The sequence below is a fragment of the Phocoena phocoena genome, chromosome 16 (genome assembly GCF_963924675.1).
Source record: "Phocoena phocoena chromosome 16, mPhoPho1.1, whole genome shotgun sequence".
Taxonomy (NCBI): Eukaryota; Metazoa; Chordata; class Mammalia; order Artiodactyla; family Phocoenidae; genus Phocoena; species Phocoena phocoena.
In genome coordinates, this window is record NC_089234.1 from 76,757,451 (window position 1) to 76,780,358 (window position 22,908).

Consider the following 22,908-nt stretch of genomic DNA (forward strand, 5'->3'; position numbering starts at 1 on the left):
GTCCGCCTGCCGATGCAGGGGACGCGGGTTCGTGCCCCGGTCCGGGAAGATCCCACATGCCGCGGAGCGGCTGGGCCCGTGAGCCATGGCCGCCGAGCCTGCGCGTCCAGAGCCTGTGCTCCGCGACGGGAGAGGCCACAACAGTGAGAGGCCCGCAAAAGAGTGTACCGCAAAAATAAATAAATAAATAAATAAATAAATAAATAAAAGGCTTCACAGAACTGTGCACATGGCCAATCATTATGCTTTTATTCAAGTCACTGCATAATGAGTATCGTTTTTATTTGATTATTACTTGCCCATAAAGAAACCAGCTGGAAAATGAATGGGCTGTTGTGTGTATAAGCAGAAGCGATTCTAACCATTTTCCCCATCTGACCACAAATAATAGATAACTAGGCATTAGCTTGACTCTGCAGCTTTGACTGGTTTCTCACTAGCAATTACCAATGCGGCAAATGCTCATGAATATCTTAGATACAAGGAAAAATGAAATCCTTACCAAGTGTTCGAGGCCATAGTCAGCTTGGGCAATAGCAGTGCTGCTAAAAGTATTTGTTTCAATGATATCTGCCCCAGCCAGCAAGTAATCCTGCCACGAGAGAAAGTAATGTCAATGCTATGAGTTTTAGAATACCTGTCCCCCAACAATAAACTAGTCTTTTCCTCACCAAGGCCACCAAACATCTTTTGACCACTTACTAAGTGCAAGGCACTGTAATAGATAGAGGCTGGGGATGCAAAAAGACCTAAGGATTTCATAGAAAGGCCTGTGATATGAATAAATAAGCACAGAACTTGAATTCAGACAAAGTTCACTTGCGGTATGAATTGAGTCAAGTTCCTTAAACTCTGAGTTTCAGTTTCCTCATTTGAAAATAGTATAACCCTACTTCACCGGGTGGCCAGATCACACACCAAGCTTCTGGCGCACGATGGCCAAGGAACATTCCTTCCGTTCCTTTGCCAGCTCTCTGCTTCAGCACAGTCAGAACCCTGCTGAGAAGCGCACTACCTCTGCAGTCTTGATTCTGACCACAGTTGTTTCAGTGCACAGCTCCTGGTCCCTCTGAGCCACATCTGCACCCTTACGAAACCCTGAGGACCTCGGTGCCCTCTGGTTCTCCCTGTTTGAAACACTTCTGCCTTGTTTCACTCTTTGGACACCACCTCAACCTCAATCCGATGAAAATTCTGGAATCTCTTGGTTTTCCAATAGTGAGTAAGCCCAACCCCACCTAAGCAGATGTACACTGTTTGCAGAAGATCTGGGAAATGAAAACCAAGATTCACACATTTATAATAAGTCACAAACATCCCAACTATCTATCACTAGGGAAATGACTAAATAAACTATAATATGTCCATTTTATTACATGCTATGTGGCAGCTAAAAAACAGTGTGCACATATATCTACATACACTAACACGGAAAATCTCCGAAAGTATTGAGTAGAAAAACAAAATTGACTGATATGTGAACCATGACACCATTAAGTTTAAAACATACATACACACAAATAGTACTGAGTTTTCTACAGAGATCTATATGTATACATGTACATACGTAATATATACCTATACATAAATGCATAACAAATGATCTGGAAAGATATACATCAACTAGTATAAGTGGTTATCTCTGGGGAAAAAATAGAAATTTGGAGTAGTGGTTAAAAGGGAATTTATTCTTATCTATGTGTTCTGTTTTATAAGAACAAATTAAAATTTAGTTTTTCAACAAAGAGCAAGAAAAACTGAAAACAACCTTAATGCCTAAGAATAAGGTTAAGTAAATGATGATATATATGTAGAATAGATTATTATGAAGTTATTAAAACCATCTCTCAGGATATTTAATGCTCATGGTATTAAGTAAAAAATGCAAATTATAAAATAGTATGAAGCAATAATATTCCCAATTTAATTTTAAAAATCCAAACACAGAAAACTAGACTGAAATATAAATTAAAATATGTGAATGGCAATTATGTCTTGGTATCAATATTACAGGTGGTTTCAATTTTCTCCTTTATGCTTTCTATAGCATCTAGCTAGACATTTTATTTTTGTAACAATGAACACATATTGTCTTTATAATTAGGGAAAAAATATTTCTAAATTCCTAATTATAATTTTCTCCAATTGTGTGTAGATTTAAATTTTTAAATAATATAAAGTTCAAAAGGTGTTTCTTCTAGCTCTTTACCCTTTCTCTCCACCTTCTTTCCCAGAACAATATCCCACTCATGAGCCCTGGATATGACAACCCTGAGATTCCAAGCCTATTCTCACCAATTTAAAACACGTGTGATATGGGCAAGCTACTTAATTTCTCCTCAGTTTTCCCATGAATCAATAGAAAGCTGTCAAGATTAAAGGAGGCCATTAATGACAGCAAGGCCACAGGCTACCAACAGGTGTTTTAAATATTGGTTCCTGTTGGTCTCAGCCTACCAACAGTGATGGGCTAGGAATGCCTGATGCACTCACATAGGCCCTTACCGCCTGTGCTGAGCCAGGACCGAGCCAATGCCACTGCTACACTGGAGCTACTGGTTCTTATGATTGCAAGACTCACCTCAGCAACAACCATCAGGGAACTTTTGAAAAAAACAAGGTTTATTACTCACAGGCATGCCCGGGGCCATACAGTGAGGTAGCTGGGGGAAGGTGGGGGTTGGGCAGGAATGACTGAGAAAACCAGGGGTTCTGCCTTTATTGGGGTCAATGCAGGGGTGCCTAGGGTTTTGTGGGTTCACTCTTTATTGGAGAACTTAAAACCTAAGAGCAGAAATTAGGGCTCAGGAAGGAAAAAGCAGGGTAATTCATCGAGGTTACCCAGGGCTTTCTAAAAAGGGAATTTCATGGCTGGGGGAAGCCTGGTTCCTGGTCTGGCTGTTTAGCTAGCAGATGTGTCACACAGATGGCAGGGTGTTTACTGACATGGATGCCTCTGAAACGATGCCTCCGCAACCAAAAGCTTAATGTCAGGCACTTACATTACAATCAAAAAAGCTTAGTGTCAGACACTTACACTTCAAATAGGACCTGGCCATTCCATTAAAATTAAGTATCAGGGGATCAGCTCTATGGTCAGTAACTCCACTAGAAATAACTAAGTGTGAAAATCACCCAGTCTTTTTCCCTTCCTCATCCATGAACATGACACGGTCTCTACATCCAGAGAACTCCAGCTAGTCAATGTTCCCCCACGAATGGGACAGCTAGGTTACACCTTATGGTATTTACAGTCATTTTTGCTTCATGTCCCTATCTTGGGAAACTTGCTGTTCTATCTACATGCCTATCTAACTCACAGGACAAAAATTCATTCCCTCAAAAAACATTTACTGGGACTTCCCTGGTTGCGCAGTGGTTAAGAATCCGCCTGGCAATGCAGGGGACAAAGGTTTGAGCCCTGGTCCGGGAAGATCCCACATCCGCAGAGCAACTAAGTCCGTGTGCCACAGCTACAGAGCCTGCGCTCTAGAGCCTGTGAGCCACAACTAGTGAGCCCGGCCAACAACTACTGAAGCCCGCGCTCCTAGAGCCCGTGCTCCACAGCCAGAGAAGCCACCACAACGAGAAGCCCGTTCACCGCAACGAAGAGTAGCCCCTGCTCACTGCAACTAGTGAAAGCCTGCGTGCAGCAACAAAGACCCAATGCAGCCAAAAATAAATAAATAAATAAATAAAATTTATTTTTAAAAAAAACTTACTGACTTACTATGTGCAAGATACTGTTTTAGGCAGTAGGGATTCAGTAGTGAAAAGCAGGCCCAAATTCCTGCTCTCTGGAAGCTCATACTCTAGTGATAATCCACTTGAATAAGGACAAAGCCACACGTCATGGGCTGGGCTGGGCTGGGCTGGATGTCCGGGGTTGGGGGGAGGGTGGTGATTTCACCAACTGCATAATAAGAACTGATGTTTGTACCCACGCCAAGCAATTCACACCCATGATGGCATTCCCAATCCACAATATACTGGAATTTTATAATGCAATTTGACTACATAGTCTCAGGCCTCGCAGAAAAACTCGTAGAACCAAAACTCTTCAAGAACCAACTTAAAATCTTCCAGTAACTACAATTTCCATTATGACCAAAGGAAAGGCATTCCTAGTTCTTCTTCAAATGAAAACCATTCTGCATCTTATCTAGAACAAAGTCTTGACCACCCAAGAGAAGAATCCTTTCCACCCTCAATGAATCATTTAATCACTGATTCGTTTGAGTTTTTTTTTCTTTAAGAAGAGTCTGTAAAGCAATTATACCCCAATAAAGATGTTTAAAAAAAAAAAAAGAGTCTGAAAGGCAACAAAAGCAAAAAATAAATAAGTGGGACTATATCAAACTAAAAAGCATCTGCATAGCAAAGGAAACCATCAACAAAATGAAAAGGCAACCTACTGAATGGGAGAAAATATTTGCAAATCATGTGTCTGATAAGGATATCCAAAATACACAAAGAACTCATACAACACAGTAGCAAAAAAAAATCCAAACAATCCAATTCAAAAATGGGCAGAAGACAGGACTTCCCTGGCGGTCCAGTGGTTAAGACACCACACTTCCGCGGCAGGGGGTGCAGGTTCGATCCCTGCTCAGGGAACTAAGATCCTACATGCCTCGCAGCACGGCCAAAAAAAAAAAATGGGCAGAAGATCTGAATAGACATTTTTCCAAAGAAGACATACAGATGGCCAACAGGTACATGACAAGATGCTCAACATCAATAATCATTTAGGGAAAATGCAAATTAAAACCACAAGATATCGGGCTTCCCTGGTGGTGCAGTGGTTGAGAATCTGCCTGCTAATGCAGGGGACACGGGTTCGAGCCCTGGTCTGGGAAGATCCCACATGCCACGGAGCAACTAGGCCCGTGAGCCACAACTACTGAGCCTGCGCATCTGGAGCCTGTGCTCCGCAACAAGAGAGGCCACAATAGTGAGAGGCCCACGCACCGTGATGAAGAGTGGCCCCCGCTTGCTACAACTAGAGAAAGCCCTAGCACAGAAACAAAGACCCAACACAGCAAAAATAAATTAATTAATTAATAAAAACTCCTACCCCCAACATCTTAAAAAAAAAAACAAACCACAAGATATCACCTCTCACCTATCAGAATGCCTATTATCAAAAAAACAAGAAATAACAAGTGTTGGCAAGGATGTGGAGAAAAGGGAATCCTCTCACACTGTTGGCAGGAATGTAAATCTGTGCAGCCACTATGGAAAACAGAATGCACGTTCCTCAAAAATTAAAAATAGAACTACTATATGATCCAGCAATTCTATTTCTGGGTAATATCCAAAGAAAACAAAAACACTAACTCTAAAAGATAGATGCACCCCCATGTTCACTGCAGCATTATTTACAGTTGCCAATATATGGAGACAATCTAAGTGTCCACTGATGGCTGAATAAAGGAAATGTTATATGTATATGCAGTGGAATATAACTGAGCTATAAAAAAGAAAGAAGGTGGTTGCCAGAGGTGGAGGGTGGAGGGGAGGGGAAATGGATGAAGGGGTCAAAAGGTACAAACTTCCAGTTATAAAATAAATAAGTCATGGGGATGTAATGTACAACATGGTGACTATGTTTAATACTACTGTATTGTATATTTGAAAGTTGCTAAGAAAGTAGATCTTAAGAATCCTCATCACAAGGAAAAAAAAATTGCAACTGTGTAGGGTAACAGATGTTAGCTAGACTTACTATGGTGACCGTTTCACAGTATATACAAATTTCAAATCATGACATTGTACACCTGAAATCAATGTTATGTTCTTTGTCAATTATGCCTCAATTTTTTTAAAAGAAGTCTGAAACACCTATAACAATGCCCTTCTCCAAAAGATAAGACTTTCTCACTTCCCTGGTAAATATGTTTGTCCTTCAAATTGAATGCAGACCAGAAAAACAGATTAAATCACCTTGTTATCTCTTCTAGTCATAATCCTATGAAATTCCCATGATAACCTATGAAACAATTTAGTCCTACACTTACTTTTAAAGTTTAAAAGTCTAGCAATACCCAGTTACTTGCTTCTGATTTCTTTATGTTGGCTGGCCATTTTTATTAATTTATTTATTTTTTGGTCATGCCACACAGCTTGCAGGATCTCAGTTCCCTGGCCAAGGCTAGTCAGTTTTTTTAAAGACAGGAAAATGGCATGAAAGAACACGGGTTTTCAAGTCAGTAAACCTCTGTAACGTCAGGCAAGTTATTTAAACTCTGAGGTGCTCAGTTTCCAAATCTACAAAATGAGAATAACAACTACCTTTCAGTGTTACTTCATCAGGGCTGTTGTGGTGACTTAAATAAGTTAGTGTAGGTAAAAACCCTAATTTGTCCAGGATTTTATGGTTTTTCACTGTCGTTGAAATGCCTCAAAGGCAGAAAACCTGCCCTCCTCATTTCCTTATCTTGAATGCTCAATACAACTTTTATATGGTGCCCAAAACCTGCTTTCTGAATAAGGCACCTCTGTCCGAACAAATCACCCCTTTCTTCTCTCTCCCCCAGAGCACTTGGCCCAGTGGTCTGCCCTCAGGACACCAAAGGCCTTTCGGAATGACAGGATGAAAATATAAGAACCTGGGGATGCTTTACCTTATGGATTTGGTAAATGACATCAGGCTGAGTTATACTTAAAATGTCATTGTTGCCTTTCAGGGGCCTGGCGTGATCTTTAAATTCTTGTCCTCGGAAGTCGTCTTCACTCAGCTTGTGCCGCTGGATCATGGTCCCCATCCCTCCATCAAGCACCATAATCCTCTCCTGCAGGATGGCGTCAATCTCATCCTGCAGGGTCTTCTTCATTCCTGCTTTAAAGAAAGTGAAAATCGGACTTTACAAAATGAAAGGTGGAAAACGTGTGTGGAGAGGGAGTGTAGACTAAATTATACTAACTCACAACAGGGAGTAAATAGGGCTCATAAAACATGTGCTTGTAACCTTGAGGCATTTGAAAAATGCTGCCCCAGAATGTTTACATTAAATAACAATGCTTAATGAAATAGGACACTGTACACAGCACAGAATCACTGGTAAAGCACCACACCAAGGTTAAAGTAGGCTCTAGCTGTTCCTGTTTCGAAGATGAGCAAAACAGGCAGCAAAGAGCCCAGTGTTAACAAGGCCAGGCCACCTGCTGGAGAACATCTTTAGGGCTCTCCGTTGGTTCTGTGCATGCGTCCCCTCAATAAGGAGATTTAGCTTGATAATTGAAAGCCATCAATAATTGCAAACTGCCATTTAGACTGTTAACGTTGACGGTCTCTCCCACCTACTGCCAGAACTCACGTAGCCTACACACAGGGTCTCCTCACCCCTGCTCCACCTCTGGACCGATGACTGCTTAACACCCTGGAGCTTCTCAACTCTCCCTGCGCCCTTGACTTCTCCTAATTCCCGGTCCTCAAAAGCCCCAAGGCCTACTCCTTCCAATCCTACTTTATGGTCTCCAAGAACTACTGGAAAGCCACAAAACCATGCTGTTTGGAGTCACTGAAAATTCCTAACATGGAGCCTCTTGTTTGGTTCACCTTTTCTCGGCACTCTCAACACTTCCCACACCTGCTGTCCCAAACCTCTGCTTGCTTTTGGCACCAAATCCTTCTCATCCTTTTCACTCACAGGTGATTTCACCTCATCCTGTACAAAAGAGTCTTCTTTGGGGAGCTCCTCAAATTCACCCCCCTCCACCTCAAAATCCTCTTGCAGCTCGGCTCCCTCTGTACCTAAAGAAGAGCACTTGACCAGCGCCACCCACACCTCCCACTGCTCCTCCCTTCCAACTCCGCCCCCCCACCCCCGCCAACCCCAGGCAGCTCTAGCTCAACCTGTCTTCTTGCTGTGGCTTCCTCCTCTGCCTCTCTACCGCAATTACTCTCCAAAGGCACCCACGACCTTCGAATTCTCAAATACTGGCTCCAATCTTAGACCCAGATTTCAAGGTGTCCACCTGTGATGGCCCCCTAGAATACCCACCTGCCCCTCAATCTATTATCCAAATCCAAACCTGTCAAATTTCCTGTCTGATCTCCCTGTTTCTGTGAATGGCACCACCCTTCCCAGAAGCCTGACCTGACAACCTCAGTGTCAACTGACTCCTCACTCGCCCTGATAACCAGCATCTACTCAGATCTCAAGCCCTATAGATCTGGCATCCAAAATGCCATTCATGGACTTCCCTGGTGGTCCAGTGGTTAAGACTCCACACTTCCACTACAGAAAGGGGGCATGGATTTGATCCCTGGTCAGGGAACTAAGATTCCACATGCCAAGTGGCATGGCCAAAAGAACCCCCAAAAACCAAAAAAGCATTCACATTGGGCCCACCTTCCATCCCCAGTGCCACCCTTTCTGCAAGCCCTTACTACACATCCCAGCCATCATAGATCCTCTCTGAGCTTCAGTTTGCATCCATGAAAACTGAGAATAACAATACCTGCTCATCCTACCTCATGGAGTTGTCTTACGGGTTAAATGGGATCAGATATGAAGATGCTTTGTAAAAAATCAAGTGTCCTACAAAGGTAAGAGATTACGGCCACCGGGGTGACTGTACCTGGTCACCCTACATTCCAACCCATCCTATGCACCACGACCAGATTCATCTTCCTAAAGTACAAGTTTAAACCAGCTGCTTCCCTTGCTCAAAAACCTTCATCAATCCCTTACTGCCGGGCTTCCCTGGTGGCACAGTGGTTGAAAGTCCACCTGCCGATGCAGGGGACACGGGTTCGTGCCCCGGTCCAGGAAGATCCCACATGCCGCAGAGCGGCTGGGCCCGTGAGCCATGGCCACTGAGCCTGCGCGTCCGGAGCCTGTGCTCCACAACCGGAGAGGTCACAACAGTGAGAGGCCCGCGTACCGCAAAAAAAAAAAAATCCCTTACTGCCCACCAAAGTTACAAGTTATTCACCACAAATCACAATGACACCCACCTCTGCTGTCAACATGGCCTTCTGTGCTCCCTAGAAGTGGAACAAAGCTGGAATAAAATGCAGCTGGCTCTAAGCTATTTGAGCCTCTTGGAGGAAAAGACTGTGACTACACCAACTGATCGCTGTCCCTAGCAATACCAAGGACAGTACCTGGCACCTAAGTGTTCAGTAACTCTTTCCTTAATTGAGACAGCAAAAAGTGAGGAAAGATGAGAAAGAAGAGAAGGTCATCTAAAACCCAAACCAGTAATGTATGAAGATTTGTAAGCTGGCATTGGGTGCAAATTTACAAGCCAGCGCTGTCTTACTGTCCAGAGTCTTAGGTACTCAATACAGAAACAGGAGCTAAATGAAGGCTACAGAGCTATTTTGACTGAGTTACTCCTAATAGGCTTCAGAAAGGTTGCTCTAGCAACCCGCAAGGCAAATTTGCCAATATCCGGTTTCTTTCCCAAAGGACATTATGCTTATTTCAGGGTTTACTATTCCTTTCCAAAACCAACTCACTGGCTAATTCTGTTTATTGAACTGACAGGTGAAAGAAAACTCTTCCTGAAAAAGGAACAAAGTTAAGATCCAATGATCTGACCAGTAGTACTTCAAGTACCAAAGGAAAAAAATCACTTCCTGGGAATGTGAAGAAAAGCAGGGCTTAATGAGACATGTATAATAGAAAGATTGGTAGGCAATCCGGCAGTGGTCCAGTCATTTCCAGCTAAAGTTAAAAAAGGCAATTCAGGTGTGGCATTAATTTGGACACCCCATGATGTGGTTGTCCTATCAGCTAATAAGCACCCAGAATTTGACATGATTAAGTTAATGGTGATGACAAAAAAAGCCAAGAAATTGGGGTTTTAGTCCTCACTCTCATAAGTAGCTATGGGGTTTTGGACAAGACTGTGTTTCTGAAAAACGGAGAAATATGCCCCGCCTTTATCACAGAAAGTGTGATAAGAGAATGAAACAATGTGTTTGAAAGCAAATTTCAGATGTTAACAGCTGGGACTCTCAAATCACACAAGTCATGAAATGAGACATGTATCCTTCACATAAACAGCCCGTAAATGTTAATGACTCTTACTATGTCATTATTATTGCATAGCTGATAAAAAGTGGAGCTGGGCTTGAAACTCTAAAGGTTGCTTTCTATATACTACAGTGTCCAGCAGACCATGAAAAAGCATCACATAAGCCTGAAGCTATCAGCTCTGTTCATCTTGGGGCAGGAAGCAGGGATGGTATGTTTACAGGTTTGGAAATGAACATGAATGTGGCAGAGGGAAGACAATACTCGGTGAAAACTTTTAAATGGAGATCCTTTCAGATGGGGAATAAGAAGAGAGAAGATTAAAAACTTTAACCTATATGCTCAACTGAGTTCCTTTTTTCTTAAAAGAATGCAGCTGCAATCCACCCTGAAATAAGAGCATGTGAGCTTAAGTAGGTGTGACTGAATCACCCAACTGTGGGCGCACAGGGTGTGGACATGGTGGGGGGGGGGGAGTAAGTGATGCATCGGAAATTTAAAAAGTATTCAAACCTTCTAGGAAAAAAAACCCCGTCTTTTCCACAATGAAATATGCCTTTGGCATCAGCAAAATAGTCAAATCAGTATCATATTATTTACATGTCTTTGTCCTTCTATCTCCTCCACTGACCACCTGCACAGATGCTTAAGGAGACAGGAAGAAGAAAGGAGAAGTTAACGTAAGGACAAAAGAAATGCCCCACCTCCTCCCACCCTGGTCTAGCTCATCAGTGTTGGTTTGGCTTTTCTCTACTCACTGCAAATCTGACAATGGAGTACACCTCACTTCTCCCATTTTCATAGGAGGTCTAAGCATTTTTTCATGAGGCCTCCACTGTATTCACTTCTCAAATCAGAAATATAGATTGTTTTCAATCTGTAAGACAGTTCACTATAGGGACTTCCTTGGCCGTGCAGTGGTTAGGACTCTGGGCTTCCACTGCAGGGGGCACAGATTCGATCCCTGATCAGGGAACTAAGATCCCGCATGCTGCGTGGCAAAGCCAGAAAAAAAAAAGATAGTTCACTATTTACCATAAAACAACCCCATCCCCACACATACAAATTGTGATATCTTGTTAAGAGTCATCACATATGTAAGAGATCAAAGGTTTTTTGTAAACTCTAGACAAAACATGTGAATTTTTATGAGAAACTTGATAAACTTACTCTGTAACTTATGTGGAAGACTAAAAGTCCAGAAAGAGCTAAGTTAACTTTTAAAAAGTAGGAAGAGATTATTTGGCCTACCAAATACTATGATATACTACAAAACAATATCATAAAATAAGGAAAGTAAAATATAGAATATCTTTATTACTTAGCATAGGGAAAGACTTCCAAAGACTCAAAAAGCTCAACCTATAATGTTAAAAAAAAAAAAGGTGAATTTGATTACATAAAAACTAAGAATTTCTGTTAAATGAAAGTCACCACAGACAAAAGTAATAAACAGATTATGAATTGGAGGAAGATTCTGCAATGTCTATAACTGAAAGGGACTGGGAATTCCCTGGCAGTCCAGTAGTTAGGACTCCGCACTTCCACTGCTGGGGGCCCAGCACTTCCACTGCTGGGGGCCCAGGTTCGATTCCTGCTCAGGGAACTAAGGAGGAACTAAGATTCCGCCTCAGGGAACTAAGGAAGAACTAAGATTCCGCCTCAGGGAACTAAGATTCCGCCTCAGGGAACTCAGATTCCACAAGCAGCACAGCACAGCCAAAGAAAAAAAAATTTAAAAAAAAAAAAAAAAAGGTGTAAGTGAAAGGGACTAACATCTATAATGTACCAGGAGCTCCTACAAATCAATTAAGAAATCAAATAGAAAAATGGGCAAAAGATGTGAATAAGCAAACCAAGAGAAGGAAAAACTGAATAATCAACAAGTATATGAAGAGATGCTCCAACTCATTAACTATCAAAGAGACAGGAATTTAAACAAGACAAAACCAATATATACACAATGGATGGGCAATAATTAGAAGACTGGATAATGCCAAAGAAAATCTGAACTCTTGCTTTTTGGAACATAGACAGATACTGCCATTGTGGAGAGCAGCGTAGCAGGAGTCAGTAAAATTAAGCATGAGGAAAACCCAACAATCTTACTCCTGGTATTTCCCAAACAAAGTCTCCATCGATCCACAGAGAACAAATCAGAGGATGTTTATAGAAGTGGCAAGTTGCAGACAACCTTGGGAAATGGCAAAGTCAAATGTGCAGGATGCTCATGCAGAATACTACTGGGTGGTAGCCGGATCTACCTCTGTGTTGCTCTACTGTACGGACAGAATATTGAGGGAGAAAGTTAGAAATGACTAACTACCAGGTTTAGATTTATATGAATTAAAAATACATACACAGACTAGAGTCTACAAGGAAATGTACAAATATGTGGAAGTATGTGAAACAGGAGCAAGAGAATTGTGAACAGAAAATAGAGGCAAAAGGGAACACATAATAAAAAAAATATGAGTGGAAATTGTAAGGATTGAACCCAAAACTCCTCTGCAACTGAGGTCCTTAAAAATCCAATGCATCTACATTTTCCACATGTTTATTTATCCTTTGGGGGATAACGTAAGATTTACCATAAGAGAAACTAAAAGATCCTCCTCCCATATTTGTTAGCATAAGTGTTCACTGTTCTAATCTTTATGTGTTCCGCAAGACTTTCCAGTAGGGGATTATCTTTCACTGGCTTCTAACCACCATTGCTCCTCCAGAACCTTCTCATAAGATTAAGTCACCTTAACAATTCTCCTTTCCCTTGGCAGGTTGAGCATTTGTTGAAATGCTGCTCTCCCATAAACAACAAAAACAACAAATCAAACCTCTGGTATTTATCTGTATTCAGTTCATTAGGTCTAGAACATTCTGTACATTTTTTGTGTGTGTGTGGTACGCGGGCCTCTCACTGTTGTGGCCTCTCCCGTTGTGGAGCACAGGCTCCGGATGCACAGGTCCAGCAGCCATGGCTCATGGGCCCAGCCGCTCCGTGGCATGTGGGATCTTCCCAGACCGGGACACGAACCCGTGTCCCCTGCATCAGCAGGCGGACTCTCAACCAGTGCGCCACCAGGGAAGCCCTAGAACATTCTGTACATTCTGTACATTTTACTCCTGACTAGTCAGGTTCTAAACAGAGCAGATTCTCCCTAACATCTTTCACAGTAGAAGTTTTGCAGGTCCTTCATTTAACTGACTAGTTACAACAGTGTCTCAGAAATACTTTTAAGTTTAACATATATATGTATTATATAGATATGCAGTCCAGAAGAGAGAGTCCTTGTCTAGCGAGCCTAAGAGATCACAGTATTTTTCCCAGTTTGAGAGGACCTAGCCAATGTATTTTGTTTATTTGGGTGATTTTTTTTCTACCACTAACGTTTTATTTCCCAGTAATAATACTGTGATTCATAATAAGTGTTCCAAAGAATAAACAAACATGGGTTAACTGGTTAAAACACCAATTAGATGTTGAGGTGGGTAAGTCAGATACTATCACCTTTAAGAACCATCCTGAAGAATGACAAGATGAAGGCATAAACAAATAAACCCCTAATACACAGGATTTTAGATAATAAATTAGTGTCAGGAACACATTTCCTCTGGGGATAGAATGATCCCATGTAGCTGATTTATTTAGGACTCCCATATCCACTGCACTAACTGGGGAACACACAGAGCAAGGAAAAGAAGTTTTCATTTTCTGCATTGTAAACAAACGATCCCAACACATTCTCAGCAGTTTCCTGACTTTACTGTATTAAAGACTATCTTACTGCTGCCCTATAAGTCCCTTGCAAGATACTTCATTTTTGAATCTCTAACTTCTAGGTTGCACCAACTTGCTACACTTTGTAGACATCTCTCTGCTGTGCAATGTTCCATTTCTGAAATATACTATTTCCGCTTTGATTTTAATAAGGCAGGGAAGAATTAGAATCAGGTAACTGGCTGATATCAATTCATTGGCTCATTTAGTCATTCTTTCATTAATCACTTAACAACTGAGTTCCAGATAACATAGATAGCAAGGATGAAACTAAGAAATGTTTAGAAGCTGTAGTTAAACTTTTCTCACAAGAAGTATTTGCTAGCCCACCAGCCTCTTTCCTAAGCGGGTACAACCATGGTCTGAGGTCATGGACATTTAGGCTTAAGGCCTGACCTCGAGATTCAAGAATTTCCAGTTCTTCATTAAAGAGCTTCACTAAGACTGGACACCAATAAGTAACTAAGTAAGGGTTTTTAGGAAGTTAAAACCTGATTCTCACCCCAACATACAGGCTGCCCACACAGAGAGAAGCTGCAGAAGTGAGCCTTGGGGTCAGGGAGCTGAGCTACATTCAAATACTCAACAATTTTCCTTTCATCTGCTGTACAAAGATCACTCAATATTCAAACTATTCTAAATCTTTAGAGGCATTCTGCTGCTGGATAAGGGAAATCACATACCTCCTTTTTTAATTAAACGGGGAGGGGAAGGCCAGAAGTCATCGGTAAGAGATATTGTTCAAATAAATAAATGACACCCCTGCGAGAGATACAGGTCTTACTTTATAGCAACAGTGATCAAATGTTTCTCAGTCATAGTTCCACTTGTTTCATGAACAATTCTAACGGTCCCATTTATCAGGACCTTACAATCTAAAGGGTCACTAGCTCACCTCTGAAAAATTTCTGAGTTATGAATTCAGTCTTCACGCTCCTCCCTGAGCTGAACAGCATCATCTGTCATAGCATTGCTACTGTTCCGTCCTTATTACTGATTCTCTTGTTTCTTCATTTTCTACTTCATACCTCACATGTTTTTATGGGTGTATTTGTCCACAAATTATAATCAGGGACGGCATTAAAGGCCCAGAGTTCATTTTAAAGCTGAAAATATATTCTGTTCTTGTGCTAAACTAGTTTGTTCGTTTTTTTCTCCTCATTGTTGATGCCGGAGCTACCAACATCAAAATCACTCAGGATTATTACTCCACATCCCGACCTACTGTGTACTGTGTACTGTGTACCACATCCCGACCTACTGAAGTGGAAAATAAAACTTCAACGCAGTTTTAAATAGTTCTCTGGGCTTCCTTACCTCTCAGCGCCTGAACCTTCTTTGGCTTAGGTGCTCAGTAAACATATTCTGAATGAGAACGTTCAATCATGCAAAACTTCCATAAGGCCCTGCAGGAATATGCTACGTCAAACTGCAAAGTGTAGTTACCTTGACGTTCAGAATGTGTTTCGGGGGCATTGCGGGTAGGGGGTGTGCTCTACGGATTTGATGGTTTGTTTGCCTGGGGAGGAAGGGGGAAATGGGTGGAGGAAAGGAACGCAGCAAGGAAACGTGGTACCTCAGGGCTCCTCCGCAAGTTCAAAGGCGCCGCCCGCCCACGGGGAAACCTAACCAGGTGTCTCCGGGTGGTGACTGAATCACCCCAGGGATTAGGAGGCAATAAATCACCGAAGCGCGGAGAGCGGGTCGCAGCGTTACCGGATGGCGTCAGGTCGTGGAGCGCGGGGGACATGCTGCGGTGTCCTCTCCTCCTCGGGCCGGGGACGCGGCGGGGAAGACGCACCCTCCCTCCACACGTGACGGCCCAGAGCCACGCCAGCCAGCGCGGGGCCAGTGGTTCACAGAAGGCCGGAGTCCGGGGGACAATGAGGGAGGGGCCTCCCCTCAGGACCCTGGCGCGGCGCGGCGACGACAGGCGGACCCCTGGCCCAGACCACTGCACAAGCACGTGCTTTCTTCTCGGCCACCTGGCCTGTCCTCGGCAAGGGCCTGGCGGCTAGACCCGCGCGACCGGAGGCCGAGTCGCCGGGAGGGCGCGGGATAGACCCGAAGAGGAGGACGACGTGGCGGCCGAGGCGCCGGCCGAGACTCTGACTCCCCTCAGGGTTTGGGGAAACTCAGAATACTGTTAGTTTCTGCGCGCAATCCAGCCTCAGCGTGGGAGGACCCGCCCTTCAGGCCCGTGATTGGTCTGTAGGAGCTCGTCGCGGCTCTATGGGCTGCTAGATCTCAACCACTCACCTGAGGCTTTGCCCCCAGGGGTTTCTGGGAGATGTAGTCCAGGGTCCCAGGTGCCCCTCTGAGGCTTTGCGCATCTCAGCCCTGCGTCCGAAAGTGCGGCCGCAGCGGGTCTCCCCAAGTTTAAATCCTGGTGCGAAGTTGGCGCTGACCTCAACATGTTGTATGATGTCAAGAGCCCGGTACTTGGGAGTCTTGGAAAACCAGGTGCGAGTCACGCTTTACTGTTGACTGGCGCGGGGCAAGATACTTAACTTCTTCATCTCCACTCTACACTTTATAAAATAGGAAATGATAGGGTGGTGATAATTACTATTTTATAAGGTTGTAGTAGGGATCAAATAAGATCGTGTGAACGCGCAGGGAAAACTATGAAGTACATATATGCGTGTTGTCACTTACTGACAATAAACTTTTATTGAGCGCGCACTATGTGTCAGGCTTTGGGCTACACATTTGGAATGCAAAGACACACAAGGTACATCACACCCCCCCACCTTTGTCTTAAGAGGAAGAACTCAGTCTGGTTAAGACTAGTAATTGAACAGGGAAAAATAAAAAGAATCACATACATTGTGCCAAAGGAACTCAGAAACCCAAGGGAAGGTTTCGAAGAAGACGCTGAGTTCTGAAGGAAAGGTGTGTGCCAGCTAAGGCCATTCCAGTTGGGAGAAACTCCCAGGTAGAACACAGCACTTGAGAGAATTTGAAAATAAAAGACAGCTGTGTAAGGCTAAGCATGCTAGGAGGAAAAGCAAATGAATCTAGAAAAAATAAAATAGGGCTTTCCCTGGTGGCGCAGTGGTTGAGAGTCCGCCTGCCGATGCAGGGGACAGGGGTTCGTGCCCCTGTCTGGGAAGATCCCACATGCCGCGGAGCGGCTGGGCCCGTAAGCCATGGCCGCTGAGCCTGCGCGTCCGGAGCCTGTGCTCCGCAACGGGAGAGGCCACAACAGTGAGAGGCCCGCGTACCGCAAAAAATAAATAAATAAAATAAAATAGAGACAAAATAATGAAGCCTACTAACTTTCAGAAAGAGCACAAATTTGCTTGCCCTTCTCGTTTTCCTGTATGTAATTGTACCTCAATTGTTTAAATCTACAAAATTATAGTAATGTGTATAACATCCTTACTAAGGACGGTCATACCTGGAGGGGGGAAAATGGAGCGAGTGGGGAGAGAATGAAACAAGAGTGTGGGAGGGAGGGGATATCCCTGAATAGCTGAAGGTCTTGTTAAGATTGTAAGGGCTAGTTTAAAATTTTTCACCTCTCTCTCCAAGTTTGTTGATGTCTCTCTTGAAAAGTAATCTTAAAAGCACCTAGTCATTTACTATCCCCTATCCTAGTAAAAATTCCTGGTATTGTATATCAGTCTCTGTTGTTAGCAAGTCGTCAGAAGTTTACTGTCTCAGATAAAACTGACCAAATTCACTATTTTCTTAGTTGTAAAAGGGGAACAAGATTTAAGGGATACATGATCCCTAAAGCGGCAGTGAATTCCTACTACAAAAACTCACACAACTTAAAAGTTCCAAGAATACTCGTGTGGGTTGTTGAAATGTGTCCCCCCAGGAAGATATGTTGAGGTTAGTCCTAAACTCCGGTACTTTAGAATGTGAATAAATTTGGATATGGGGTGGTGGTTGATGTAATTAACATGAAATCATACAGGAGCAGAGTGGCCTCCTTATAGGAAAAGGAGAGAGATGCACAAGAAGAAAACAGTCATGTGACAGTGAAGGCAGATATTGGTGTGATGCAGCTACAAACTGTGAAGTAAAATTCATAGTTTATGGCCAGACAAGAAAAATTTAAACATAAAAAATTCTTCTCTGCCCTTTGGCCTCCTCTCTCCCGTCACTGTGCATTGTGTCTGCATTATGCATGGACCAAACCTTCTGCATCAGCATGATGCTGATCAACCATAAAGAGCAACATTCTCCCAGTACCAAGACAACTCCTTAAAAGATAACATTCCTTCTTGAGCTTGTAAGGGGTCACATGACCCACCACCTTGTACTTGCAGGTCTGGATTATGTAAACTGTCAAGAATAGATCATTTGATGTACAGCCCTCTGTCTCAAAAAACTTAGGTAACAGTGCCTTTACTTCGAACGGGCGGAACAGTTCTCAGAGCTTTCCGAGATGCTTTTCCCCAGTTATAATCCTCAAATTTGGCTCAAATAAAATTTTCTGTTTCTTTCTTAGATCGACTAATTAATTTTTCGTCGAGAAAACCAAGGAATGCTGAGGATTGCCAGCAAACATCAGAAGCTGGAAGAGACAAGGAAGGATTCTCCCCTGTAGGTAATTGTAAGAATTATTTTAAAACTTTCTCAGAAAATGCAATGTGTTCTGTTTTTTGTTTTTTTCTTCTTTGACTTGGATTTTTTTGGTTTCTGGGGGCGGGTGTTGTTCTTATTGTTTGGGGGGGTTGGTTTTTAATTTGTTTTGGTTTTTTTCTATTTTTTTTTTCTTTTGGTTTTGCCTGAGTAGTCAAATATTTTTGTTTAATAGACAGGAATCTGGTACTTAAGATGTTGAATTGAGAGCTAAATTGATAATTGCTAATCTATCTGACTTATAAATGAGGTATAAGGAGGGGAAAAGTGCTCTGACAAACACTTTTTAAAGTTCTGTCATTGAATCCTGGAAATTTGTGTCCTAAACATGGAGGGAAATCAGAAATAATTTATTTATTTTTTTTAACCTACACTTCATTTAATATGGGTGCTATTTTATTTTTTTATATTTATTTATTTTTGCTGCATTTGGTCTTCGTTCCTGTGCATGGGCTCTCTCTAGCTGTGGTGAGCAGGGGTACTCTTCGTTGCGGTGCCCAGGCTTCTCACTGTGGTGGCTTCTGTTGTGGAGCACAGGCTCTAGGCGTGCGGGCTTCAGTAGTTGTGGTACGTGGGCTCAGTAGTTGTGGTGCATGGGCTTAGTTGCTCCACAGCATGTGGGATCTTCCCGGACCAGGGCTCAAACCCATGTCCCCTGCATTGGCAGGCGGTACCACCAGGGAAGTCCCAGAAATAATTTTTAAATTGAAAAGAGTACATGAAGAACGAATTATTTTCTCATAACCAAAAAGGAAACTGGTTAAAGTTCAATGCGATCTAAACTAATCTAAAGTTCAGCAACCTAAACCAGTTAGTATTTTGCTTTGGTTTTCTTTTAAAATTTCAATATACAGGTGATTTAAAAGAATTAAGTGAACTAGCCAGTATTGTTTTCTGGCTCAGACTGGAAGGTGAAGTGCAATTAAGATAATCAAGTTTTGGGGAATTCCCTGGCGGTCCAGTGATTAAGACTTGGTGCTTTCACTGCCTTGGCCGGAGTTCAGTCCCTGACCAGGGAACTAAGGTCCTGCAAGTTGTGTGGCGTGGCAAAAAAAAAAAAAAAGATAATCAAGTTGAAACCTAGAAATTCTGTGGTTTGGGGGACATTATCAAACTCATTAAAAGATAAGAGTTCTTGTTATACTGGCTTTTAAAGACCTAATTGTTGAAATCCTATGAATTGTTGGGGCATTTATTTATTTCACAAATATTTATTGACAATGCTATGTGCCAGGCATTGAAGCTAAAATAATGAGACAAAACAGATGCAGGTCCTGCAGCCTAGAGGGTATGACAAATGATAATCAAATATATCATTATAAAACAAGATTAGTGCCACGGAAGAGGATCTTTATAAGCTAGTTTCTGTTATCATCCTTGTTTACTGATGAGAAAACCAAAGTAAAGAGAGGTTGGCTGGTCAGAGTGCAAGAGTGTAACAGAGTTTACAATTCATTGATCACAGCCAGGTACAGATTTCTTTGTTCCTTCCCTACCCCGACTGCTTCGCTTAACTAATCAAGAAGAAAAAGGAAAAAAAAGAAGAGAGAGAGAAGTTAAAACAACTTGCCCAAGGTCACACTTCTAAGAGGTGGTACAGTTGGGCCTCAATCCCAGGAAAACTGGTTTCAGCATTCCTCCTCTTTATCTGTAAGCCAGTACTTGCCCTTGAATAGCTGATGAAAGAGCCCTCTCTGCAGAAAAGTGGAAACATGGAATTGCTTGCAATTTCCATTGTTACTCAGATTCCCTGGCCTTAATTTACAGAATAACACGAGTTTATAAAATGTTGCCACGTCGTTAGAATTAAACAAATGCTATCTTCATTCATGAATGAATGGAATTTTAAATATACTACATTTTCAATGGGAGATATTCCTACTTGGCTTTTGGGAACAGACAAAACTTTAATGTTTAAAGGGTTCATGTTTAAAGGTCACCAAACATCATCCCCAGAGTGTTAGTACAAGACCTTCCTGAGCTCTGGTAGGCCAGGTGCCTTGCCTGCTCTTTTGCCTTGCTTACTTAAGTCTTTGATTCAGTTTAAGAAAGTCTTATTTTAGTACAGACTTTTTCTGGCTTGGTCCTAGCTATAGCTACAGCAACATTTAATACCTGGCACATGGTGGCATGTGAGGAAATAATGTTTGCAAGAATAAATTACTGGAGAAATATTGCAGTCATCATTTTCTCGACATTATTAGATGAACACCGCTAGCTCAGCTTTCATAGCAGACGCTTTACTGGCAGAAAGAGAGATTTTTTTGTTTTATTTTGTCTTCACCAGGATGTAATTTGAAAGCTATAATCATTCTCTAAGATTGGAAATATGATTCCCTAATTAGCCAATGGTAAGATAAATCTCACTAAGGTTAACATTAAATAAAGCAAAATAATCCCCAGGTCAAGTGTAATTTGGTTAAAGGTATTAATCCTGGTGAAGAAACACCTGTCTGTCAGCAAATGTGGGGTTTGGGGCCGAATACTGGTTAGGATTGGAGGCATAGACTAGGGAACTTGGGAATGTTCACCTGGTTGCTGGGACCTTTAACCCTGTTCCTGAGATGAAAGTGCAGCTGGTATCTATAATGGAGATTGCATACCTCAGGTTGTCCTGGTTTGATAGCACTAGTCTTCAAAGCCATTCAACTATTGCCTGGGTCTTTTTAGAAAGCTAGTCTTTCTCTGATGACAGACAACCATGTTGGTATTGCTCTTCACATTTAAAGTGGAAAAATACTATACCTGGTGTATGATTAAGAATAGCCATGTAAAAAAAAATAGCAGCCACGTGTAAGTATCATGTACTTATAAAACTATGTGAGGTAGCTTTTACACTTGGCTAGCCAGTTGGTATTAAGAACCTTAATATAAATGTTATTATAAAACTATCAATTTGGATGTTGCACAGAAATGAACTATAGCCTGAAAACATTAAAATTAAATAATGTATTTTTCTTCAAGTAAATATTTAATCACCAATTATTCTTTCATTCTATTTGTCAATCATTAAGGTATATTGCAGGATTAGTTCTGCAGTGTTCAATCTTGGAATTTTTGTTATTAGGAATTAAATTAATTTCAAAGAAACTGAAGCCTATAGCCTTGTTCAGATTATCAAAATGTATAATTAATATTGACAGCAGAACTTCAGAAAATTCAATAAAACAAGTGCCAATTAAATACCTGAAGTGGGTAAGAACCAGGTCAGGTGCCTTGGGGAATATAAAGATGTTCAAGATAAGATTCCTTCCCCAAAGACACTTCAAGACAAATTATGAATGAATAAGACAAAGCAGGTCATAATAAATGGAATAACGGAAATACAAATGAAAAGCTACTGACTAGGGAAAAGGAAGTAAAGTTCATTCAAAATATGAAGAACTGAGAAAGATTCATGGAAGGAGGTGACTTTGGACTACAAAAAATGGTGCTATGGGCTGAATGTTTGTGTTCAAATTCATATGTTGAAATCCTAATGCCCAATGTGATGGTATTAGGAGATGGGGCTTTGGGAAGTGGCTAGGTCATGAGGGTGGAACCCACAGGAATGGAATTTGGGGTCTTATAGGAGAGGCCCAGCAGGGCTCCTCTGTCCCTTCTGCCGTGTGAGGATATAAAGGGAAGTCTGCAACCAAGAACAGGGTTCTCACCTGACCATGCTGACACCATGATCTTGAACTTCTCAGCCTCCAGAACTGTGAGAAATATCTGTTGTTAATAAGCTACCTAGCCCATGGTATTTTGTTAGAGCAGCCCAAACGGACTAAGACAAATGGGTAGGAAGGAAAAGGCTATTACTTGGCTGCAAGTAATTTTTTGAAGGGCACATAGATAATAGACGTTCTAAACTCTGCCATATGTAAAATGTCTTTCTACTGTTCATTTACATGCACAACTAACTGGCTGCCTATGAAATTCTTGATACACTACCTTTTCCCCTCGAAGCTGATTGCTGCATTGTCTTTTTTTTTTAACAGCTTTATTGAAATATAATTCACATATCATGCAGTTCACCTATTTAAGGCATATAATTAAGTGGATTTTGGTGGTATTGGTATAGCTTTTTGAGGAACAGACTGTTTTCCATAGTGGCTGCAGCATTTTACGTTTCTACTAGCAATATACAAGGGTTCTAATTTCTCTGTATCCTTGCCAACACTTGTTATTTTTCATTTTATTAATAGCCATCCTAATAGGAGTAAAATGGAATCTCATTGTGGTTTTGATTTGCATTTCCCTAATGATTAGTGACTTTAAACAACTTTTCATGTGTTTATTGGCCATTTGTATATCTTCTTTGGAAAAATATCTACTTAAATTCTTTGCCCACTTTTGAATTGGGTTATTTTTTGTTGTTGTATTGTGGAAATTGTGTATTCTGGATATTAATCCCTTATCAGATACATGATTTGTGAATATTTTCTCCCATTCTGTGGGTTATCTTCTCACTGTCTTGATAGTGTCCTTTAATGCATAAAAGCTTTTAATTTTGTTGAAGTCCAGTTTATCTATTTTTTTATTACTTGTGCTTTTGGT

At 41.8% G+C, this 22,908-nt stretch overlaps 1 protein-coding gene across 3 annotated transcripts in view; it reads right to left on the minus strand.

Moving 5' to 3' along the window:
- MTR (5-methyltetrahydrofolate-homocysteine methyltransferase) overlaps positions 1-15,525 on the minus strand; it is a 115,464-nt gene extending 99,939 nt beyond the window's left edge. For 2 of the 3 annotated variants that reach the window (XM_065894926.1, XM_065894927.1), the window contains exons 1-3: positions 15,487-15,520; positions 6,627-6,841; positions 503-592 (exon numbers count right to left, since the gene is read on the minus strand). In XM_065894926.1, coding sequence (XP_065750998.1) covers positions 503-592; positions 6,627-6,841; positions 15,487-15,520 — 339 coding nt within the window. Of the gene's footprint in view, positions 1-502; positions 593-6,626; positions 6,842-15,486 lie in introns of all 3 variants that reach the window. The other variant, XM_065894925.1, reaches the window with a different exon arrangement.
- Between the last annotated feature and the right edge of the window lie 7,383 nt (positions 15,526-22,908).